General features: G+C 38.7%; 1 protein-coding gene across 2 annotated transcripts in view; it reads right to left on the reverse strand.

Moving 5' to 3' along the window:
- LOC100249183 (sister chromatid cohesion protein SCC2) overlaps positions 1-8380 on the reverse strand; it is a 32990-nt gene extending 24610 nt beyond the window's left edge. Inside the window, exons 1-2 of one of the 2 annotated variants that reach the window (XM_010662835.3) lie at positions 7903-8379; positions 7244-7353 (exon numbers count right to left, since the gene is read on the reverse strand). In XM_010662835.3, the coding sequence (XP_010661137.1) occupies positions 7244-7353; positions 7903-8162 (370 nt within the window). In that variant the 5' untranslated portion in view covers positions 8163-8379. Of the gene's footprint in view, positions 1-7243; positions 7354-7902 lie in introns of both variants that reach the window. The other variant, XM_010662836.3, reaches the window with a different exon arrangement.
- Positions 8381-9269: the final 889 nt, after the last annotated feature.

Genomic DNA, 9269 nt, shown 5'->3' on the forward strand with positions numbered 1-9269 from the left:
TAGTTGGATTAGATTTGGAGAGAAGTGTCTCTTGGCTTCTAGAAAAGATGGAACTTCATTGCCGATTGGAGGTTTTGAGAGCAAGAATGGGAAGGAGGAAGGGTACAATTTAGAGTTGCATAAACGGTGCAACACAGTACTTTCAATGCTTGGTATGCTTTGTGGAGGCGAAAAGGTTTCCTTTGGTGTTCCCTAGAAGGTAGGGGGATTCTAGGGATTAAGTGAGATGGACTACGAAGCTCTCGGGTGGCTTATTCTCTCCAAGCATCTGATCTTGCATTGATGTCTAATGTTTCTACAATGGTGAATGGTGAAGTGGCTCCTTTATTAGGAAGGTCCTTTGTAGGTGTTGTGGGAAAGACTCTAAGGTGGGTAATGCAATTTGGCCATCAAGGGGGGACGGGGGTAAGACAAAAGGTAACAACTACACAATGTTGTTTAATGGGTAGATAGGGGAGTATTCAAATCAAGGTTTGGATTTGTCCGCTTTGAGGAAGTGTGTCTACCATTGATAAGGGGTATCCCTAGTTTTTGTTTGATGTTGAGGAAGTTCCTACTGCAAAGTTGGTTCTTAAGAGAGGATTGAGAAAGTTCAAAAGATAAAATCCTTTTTCTCAACAAATGTGTCCCAAAGTTGCGGTGTTTTTTAGAAGTTGATGCTAAAGAAACTTAGGTGAGAGTAAGTGGATAGGGGGATTGCCTATGGACTTTTAGCCTAGAGAATCATTCAAGAATTTGGGAGACTCTTGTTGACATTTCATGGTAGTGATATTACCAGCTTATAGTGGGCAAAGGTTCTACTGAACTTTAATGGGGGCAAGGTGCTAGGGATGTGGCTTATGGTGATAAGACCTTTGAGTCTAGTAGTCCAATTATGGTGGAAGTCCTGCCATGGTTGTAGTAGGTAGCCCTAGAATATGACAATGGAGGTTTAGAGGTTAGGGATGATGCAATGGTTATGCCATACACTTTCGAGGAAGTGGGAAAGATAAATCTGCAACTACCATACACAGTGTTGTAGTAGGAACTGTCTACCTTCTACAAAAGCATGTTGGTAATGAGAAACCACTTTTTCCACAAGATTTTGAAGTTTGTTTGCCAACACTCTAGCTAAGAGCTTGTACAATCCTCCTATAAGATTAATAGGCTTGAAGTCCTTCAAAACTTCTACACCACCTTTTTTCAAGATCAACACCAGGAAAGTGGTGTTTAAAACGCTATTGTAAAGCCATCTGGCCCAAGAGCTTTGTCCCTACTCAAAATAAAGAGAGCTACAAAACCTTGTCATTCGAAAAAGGCTCGTTTAATCTCATGGAATTGTCATTCCCCAAAACCTCAAAACTCAAAACTCAATCCTCTACTGCACAGTTTCCAATCACCCATCTTAGAGAGTAGAGTGTAGAAAGTTCACCACATCCTTCATCTTGCTTTTCAATGACAAACTAGTGTCATTAACTCTCATTTTAGTCAACAAGTTTCTCCTATTGCACACATTGGCCATTTTTTGAAGAACTTGGTGTTCTTATCTCCATCCTTTCCAAAATTCTTTAGATACATGAAGTTTCTTCCATTGAAGCCCACTTTTTGTACTCTTCCAAAGCCACCCTTCTATCCTTTCCTCAATCAAAAAAGGAGAGACTCTCTCTATAGAATCCCAAAAACGGATCTGAGAAAGAGCTTTTGCCTTATTGACCATAACATTTACAAAGACTTCTTTGTTCATACTTTGAGATCTTTTTTAAGAGCCTTAAGTTTTATTGCGAGACAATAACTACTATATGCACTAACCCAACAGCTACCTAGATCTTTGAACCCAACAGCCTTAAGCCACATATTCTCAAATTTGAAAGGCACTTTACCCATCATTACCCCTCCACCCTCAAGAACAATGAGACAATGATCAGAAACTGACCAAGGAGAATTGAGAATTGAGAGCTTTTTAGTCTTAGTAACTTTGAGAATTGCAAGGTTTTTAATCTTGGTGACTTTGACAATTGAGAGGTTTTTAATCCCCGGGCCCTTGATAAGAGTGCTCAATCTCCAAAGAAATCCCACCTCATAAAAAATCTATTTGGATCTTCACAAGTCTCCCACTCATCTTCATAGGCATGACAAAAAGAGAAATTTGAGGATGTGCAAACTAGACTGAGCACTCTTGATGAGAATGAGCCTCCCACCCTTAGATAAATATAGTTGTTTCCACATAGCTAGCCTTTTGTGGACCCTCTCCTCCACCAAATGCCAACCAACCCTTGACTTGAAGGGCTCTCCAAAAGAGAGACCCAAGTAAAAGGTGGGAAGATCCCTTTGCCTACAACCTAATTCAGCCACCAAATCCTCCACATACGGGACACTACCCATAAGACTTAGCTCGCTCTCCTCTAGATTGATCTTCAAACCTGAAATGGCTTCTATCCACATGAAGGTCCCACTTAGATATAACACTTGCTCAAAACTAGCTACACAAAAAATTAGTTTGTCGTTGCAAATAAAAGATAAGACACCTCCACCCCTCAGTCATCTCTTCCACTCACATAAAAACCTAAAATACAATTCCCTTGCCTTATTCAACAAACAATCGAGCACCTTCATAGCTAAAACAACCAAGCAAGGAAAGAAGGGATCCCCTTGTCTCGAGTCTTTCAAACTCTGAAATTAACTATTAAGTAGTGGTAAATGATAATAAATATTTTTTAAAGAAAAGCAAATCTTATTTATAAATAGTTTTGGCTTTTTATTCTAAAATTTCTTTTGAAATTCTAATATATAGTTTTGAGGAGGGTCAACAACCTATTATAAGCTTAGGGGAACACATGCCACCTCTTGAAAATCCAACATTTTTTTTTCTTATATGGAGATATTCTTTTACATAGACTTTAGGAAACTCAAAAACCTATAAGGATTCTACTTGATTCCATTTCTTTCCTTGAGACTTCTATGTCTCTTGAATAAAAGAATTAAAACAATCTTCAAACAACTGATTACCATTAATTTGACTCTACATTACCTAAATATGCAGAATTGCGCAAACATCGACTAAACCAACTTGGGATCTCTTCATTCTTATTTTTTTTCCATGATTAAACTTTGGAAATCCATCCCATCACAAAGACTATCTTGTATCCACACAATAAATTAATCTACACTGAAGAGATTGACATTTAATGCCTCAATAACTTTAATATTTTTATTTTATTTTTTTTTATAAACAAGCACGAAATAAATTAACAAAAGACAAAAAGCCACAAAGCATACAGGGAGTATACACAATAGCCTAAACCTTAAAACGCAAAAAACAAATACCCTTACAAGCCCTTAAGTGGACGCAAGCCACTCCAAAAAGCCTAACAACGAATCTATTTCTTTCCTTGAAAACTAATCTATTTCTTTCCTTCTAAACCGCCCAAAAAATACACAACGGAATGGAATTCCAAATCTTTTTCCTTTTTTTCCCCACAAAAGGGTCCCTCCAACTAAATAACACCTCTTTAACTGTCTTTGGGAACACCCACTGAACCCCAAACAAGGCAAGAACGATCTCCCAGAGGATCCTGACTATTATACAGTGTAAAAGAATATGATTTACAATTTCTTCTTCACAACCGCAAAAAAAACAACGATTAGGGAGCTGTCACCCCCGTTTTTTAAGCCTATCTAAGGTAAGAATCTTCCCCCACGTGGCCTCCCAAGCAAAAAAAGCAACTTTGGTTAGAACTTTATCCACCAAAATGCACTTTTTCGGGAAGGCGAAATCGTTGGGAGCAACCAGCAGTTTGTAAGCATCCTTAACCCCAAAAATTCCATTTCCCATGCCCTTCCAAAAAACCGAATCCTCCTTTGAAGATATCCTGTAATCCCTCAACATACAAAGCAAATCTCCTATTAAATCTAGCTCCCAAAAATTAAAACCTCTAGAAAATCTAAGATTCCAACCTCTTTGACCAAAATTTGGGTCCCACACTTCATTAACCGTTGCATTCCTATGGACCGCCAAAGCAAATAATTGGAGAAAGTTTTGGGACAACGCTGCATTGCCACACCAACGATCAGTCCAGAACTTGACTTTAGTCCCTTTACCCACTTTAAACTCAATGTTATCCCAACACCAGTTTGCCTCCTTCAGAATCTCCTTCCAAACCCCCACACCAAACGTCCCACGAACCTCATTAGTCCTCCACCCAAAGCCCTCTTGGCCATACTTCACCAAAATCACCTTCTTCCAAAGATTGTCCTTTTCATTGGCAAATCTCCAGATCCATTTGCCCAGCAAGGCCTTGTTCAAAAGAACAAGCTTCCTTATGCCTAGACCACCCTTCTCCTTTTGAGCACACACCACCTCCCAATTGATTAAGTGGACTTTCCTTTCCAAGCTTCCCCCTCCCCAAAGGAAGTCTCTTTGTAATTTTTCTAGCCTTCTTGCAACACTCTTAGGCATTCGAAAGAGGGACAATCGGTAAAGAGGCATGTTGGCCAACGTGCTCTTAATGAGGGTGATTCTCCCGCCTTTGGAAATATATTGTCTTTTCCAAAGAGCTAATCTTCTCCTCATTCTCTCTTCCACCCCACACCACATAGAAGGAGCCTTGTGATGGGCTCCTAAGGGCATCTCCAAGTAAACAGTGGGCAGAGACCCCACTCTACACCCTAACTCCACTGCCATTTCTTCAATCTCTTCCACCTCACCAACTAGAATTAATACGCTTTTAGCCAAGTTGATTCTTAAGTCGAACGCAGCCTCAAACCAAGCCAAAATCCAGCTTAAAAAGGTTAGATGCTCTTTCTTTGCTTCGCATAATATGATTGTATCATCGGCAAAAAGTACGTGGGAGACATTCATCTCCATCCTTCCTCTCCCCCGAATTCTGCAGCCTGAAATGAAACCCCCATCAACAGCCCTTCTTATGAGTGCACTCAGCACTTCCATCCCCAAAACAAAATGGTAAGGAAATAGAGGATCTCCTTGACACAGCCCCTTGGAACTCGAGAAGAAGCCTGCTGGCACCCCATTAACCAAAACAAAGAATTTGGCAGTTGAAATGCAACGCCAAATCCACTCCATCCTCCGAGACCCAAAGCCCAACTTAAGCAAAACCCTCATAAGAAAATTCCAATTGATGCTGTCATAGGCTTTTTCAATGTCTAATTTACAGATCAGCCCTTTCTCTTTTCGTTTTTGTCAGGAGTCAATCACCTCATTAGCTATAAGTGAAGCATACAAAATCTGTCTGCCCCTCACAAAAGCATTTTGATCCGCATAAACCACCTTTCCTAAGACCTTCTTCAGCCTATTTGCCAACACCTTGGCCAAAAGCTTATACAGTCCCCCTAGAAGGCTTATGGGCTAGAAATCCTCAATGTCCTCAGCACCACCCTTCTTTGGAATAAGGACCAGGAAAGTGGTATTCAGGCTTTTGGCAAAAGAGCTTTGATCATAAAACTCCTTAAACAACTCCAAAATCTCCTCCTTCACAAAGTCTCAACAAGCTTGCCAAAAAGCCACTGTGAATCCATCCAGACCTGGAGCTTTATCACCATTCAATTCTATCAAGGCAGAATGAATTTCTTCCTCAGAGGAAGACAGTTCCAAACTTTCAGCTTCTTGGGAACTTAGACGTTCAAGACGTAGCCCCTCAATGTCAGCTCTCCAGTCTAGCTCTTCTGATAGCAATTGCTGAAAAACATTAACAACCCCTTCCCTCACCTCCTACTCCTCGGTCAACCACACCCCGTTAATCTTAATTCTATCCAAAGAATTATTTCTTTGGTGGGCGTTTGCCATCCGGTGAAAAAAGCTTGTGTTCCTATCCCCTTCCTTTAACCAAAGCTCCCTTGACACTTGGTCTCCAATGGGTTTCTTCCAGTAAAACCCACTTTTTATAGTTATCCTTAGCTTCTTTTTTCAGCTATGTTTCTCCTTCAGATAGGCTCCTCTCACTTTCCACCCCATCCCAATACTTGACTTGTTGCAGAGCTGAGTTTTTATTGACTTCCAGCCTTCCAAACACATCCCTAGTCCAATCTTTGATTTTTCGCTTCATCTCCTTCATCTTAGTAGCCAGTCTAAAGCTAGCACTACCTCTCACCACAGTCCCCTACCACCATCCCCGAAGGAGGTCCTTAAAACCTTCAACTTTAAGCCACATATTTTCAAACCTAAATGGGGAAGGGCCCCGCCTTAACCCACCACCCTCCAGCAAAATGGGAAAATGGTCTGAAGTGGGTCTAGGCAGTCTGCTTTGGAATACCCCACTGAATTGGTCAAGCCAATTTTGGGTCACTAGGAATCTATCTAGTTTAGTCCAGGACTGATTATTCCAACCCCCATTCCAAGTAAGCAATCCCCCTTGCAAAGAAAGGTCAACTAGCCCTAGCTCGTCCACAATCAGGGCAAACCTTCTCATTGCACCAGTTAGCCTTCCCTGCCTACTCCTTTCCCTTTGGGAGAGAATAACATTGAAGTCACCCCTAAACACCAGGGGGTCATCCCAAATGCCTTTGATCGCCCCTAGCTCCTCCCACAAACATTCCCTTTCCTCTCTAGAGAACAGCCCGTACACTCCTGTGAACATCCAAACACACCCATCTTCAACATTCCTGAGTCTACAGGAAATTGAGAAATGACCCACCTCCAATTCAAGCATATCCAGCGTTCTTTTATCCCAACAAATCAAAATCCCTCCCAAAGAGCCAGAAGCATCCAAGGCACCCCAGTCTAGAAACCTTCTAGTGCCTAAACTCCTCACCACACCCTCTGACATTGTCTGAATTTTTGTCTCCTGGAGACAGAACAATCTGCCCTCTGACTTCTAATGAGGGCCTTAATCACCTTTCTTTTGGAGCTGTCATTAGCTCCACAGAACAAATAATAACTTTAATATTATTTATTGTCATGAGTTATATCGCACTGCACACCTATATCCATCAGACATTCAGTTACTTGCACAACTATTAATTTAAAAGTCTATTTCTCTGTACATTAAAATGAAACTGAATGGTTTGGCCAACATTGTCCCTTTTATTCTAGATTGAGAAAAACTCACATCTTGGCCAAATTATAGCATGAGAAACAGCCAGAAAAAAAATCCAGATGGTAAACAGAAAGCAGTGTAGTTTAACTTCGACAAAAGCAACATCCATGAAATTATCAATTCATAGAAACTTAGTTAGCGACGACTGATTAATAAATAGCTGATAAATTTAAATTTCTAGGAAAAAATTGAGCAACTGAAGGTACTTTGTTTACCTGGAGTAATGTATTCAAATGCTTCAGGATTACACCGGACCACTTCATCATAAAGGACTAAAGGCTCCACAAACCCATAAGGAAAAGAACATTCATCATCCCTCAGATTCCTGCAGATGACCCCATATAAAACCAAAGGCAGAAAACCCAGTGTAAGCATAAAAATAATGATGCTCTGCCATATAATTTGCATTCAAAATCCCACACAGATTGATGTGACAGCTTGTAATTTTTGTTATTTTAGAGTTAAGCCTTGAACAGAATTGCGCTTAAAATGAGCATTTGACGGCTATTTCTGTATATTTCTTCCAGACATGCAGCATTTAGTTCTCGGTAATAAAGAATTCACTTCACATAAACACGATTTTTTTGTTCCACTGAAACACCGCCAATTGATAGAATATTTGAATTGGAAAACCTCAAATATATACTACTTGTAGAAAAACAAGAGAGTTCCTGGAGCTAGAAAGAACCAACATTTCTTTTTAAGCATAACTATGAAAGTTAATTACGTATAATTTTCAACTAATTCCATCTTTGAAATCAATATTTTCAACATTTGAACTAAAGATATAATCTGAGGAAGCACGGAGACGGTAGAATTCTCAACCAATCCCATTGCCTTGGTCAAAATTTTTGAGATTTAAAGAATCACTTACAGATAAGAAATATCTGTCTCTCTGAGCAGATCAGCGATCCTACTAGCCTGACTAATCACATCACGCCGATTCAAAGACCTTGCGTTCCTGGGCTCGTCAAACAAGCGAAGCTCCTGATCATACGCCCCACAGAACACTGGAAGCGAAGGCAACGGTAAGCAAGGTGCGACCTCAGAGTGTATGGTGTTGGACAGCCCGATGCCTCGTAGACTCGAACTGCCGGAATTGCTCATCGAAGACGACGACTCCAACCGCTGCATCTAGGAAGACTTGTATGAACTGGAAGTTGAAGAAGAAGTGAGAAAATCTAGGGTTTGAGACATGGGAATAATTTGTATGGAGAGAACCGAGTTTTTGAGAGATTAGAAAAAATAAAACCCTAGAAAATGATGGATGAGGGAAGAGAAGGGTGAGAAACAAATGGCGGGGAAAGCGTAGTGAAAACAATTTTGGGATTTCTCGGCGAGAGCATTTTCCTGAAAGTCAGGATTTATAGCAGCGGAAAGGAGTCCAAGTTACAAAGTTACCAAGCTGCCCTTGTCCCATTGGCTGTGTGTTAGCTTGATGGGGAAGCTTCTTGGTCTACTTGGGAAGCCATATGCCACTATGTATTTGCAAATGAGACTGTTGAACCCGGCTTGCAAACGTGTTTATAAAGTTTTGAATTGTTGAGCGCATTTATAGCTTAATGAGTAAAAAAAAGTAAAATAAATTATCAACTTTATCATTATTTATTAAAATTGATATTTCAAATAAGGTAGTGTTTTGTCTGAATAGTTTTTATTAAGTTAAAAGTAACGTATTGACATCATCCAATATAATTAAATTGAACCTATTAATAATAAGTCAACTTTACTTATATTGGATAATGTCAACGGATTACTTTAAACTAAATATTTTGGTTAGTCAAAAAACAAATATCACCTAAGTATTTATTTTGATATGCTATGTTAAATTAATTTTGTTACATTATTTTCAAAGTTCATATTCATACAAAAAATAAAAAAATAAAGAATATGAATATTTTGAATGGACCTTAAAATTTACCTATAATTTAATTCTTATCAAATATTCATAATTGTACTATTCTTATGGCCTATTTAATCATGTTTTATAAAATTTGTTTTTAAAAATTATTTTTAAGTTAAAAAATTAAAAATAATTTTTTTGACAAATAATTTAAAAATAAATAAATAATAATTTAAAAAAAAATATTTTTTTGGTTTTGTAAAAACATTAAAAATTCAATGTATATAAGATAAATTTAATTTAATTCAAAACTTATCAAAAGAAATTTAATAAAACATGAATAATAATATTATAATAAAATGGTAAATTATATTTTTATATAAAAAAATACATTATTT

Source organism: Vitis vinifera, chromosome 14, assembly GCF_030704535.1.
Source record: "Vitis vinifera cultivar Pinot Noir 40024 chromosome 14, ASM3070453v1".
NCBI classification, from domain to species: Eukaryota; Viridiplantae; Streptophyta; class Magnoliopsida; order Vitales; family Vitaceae; genus Vitis; species Vitis vinifera.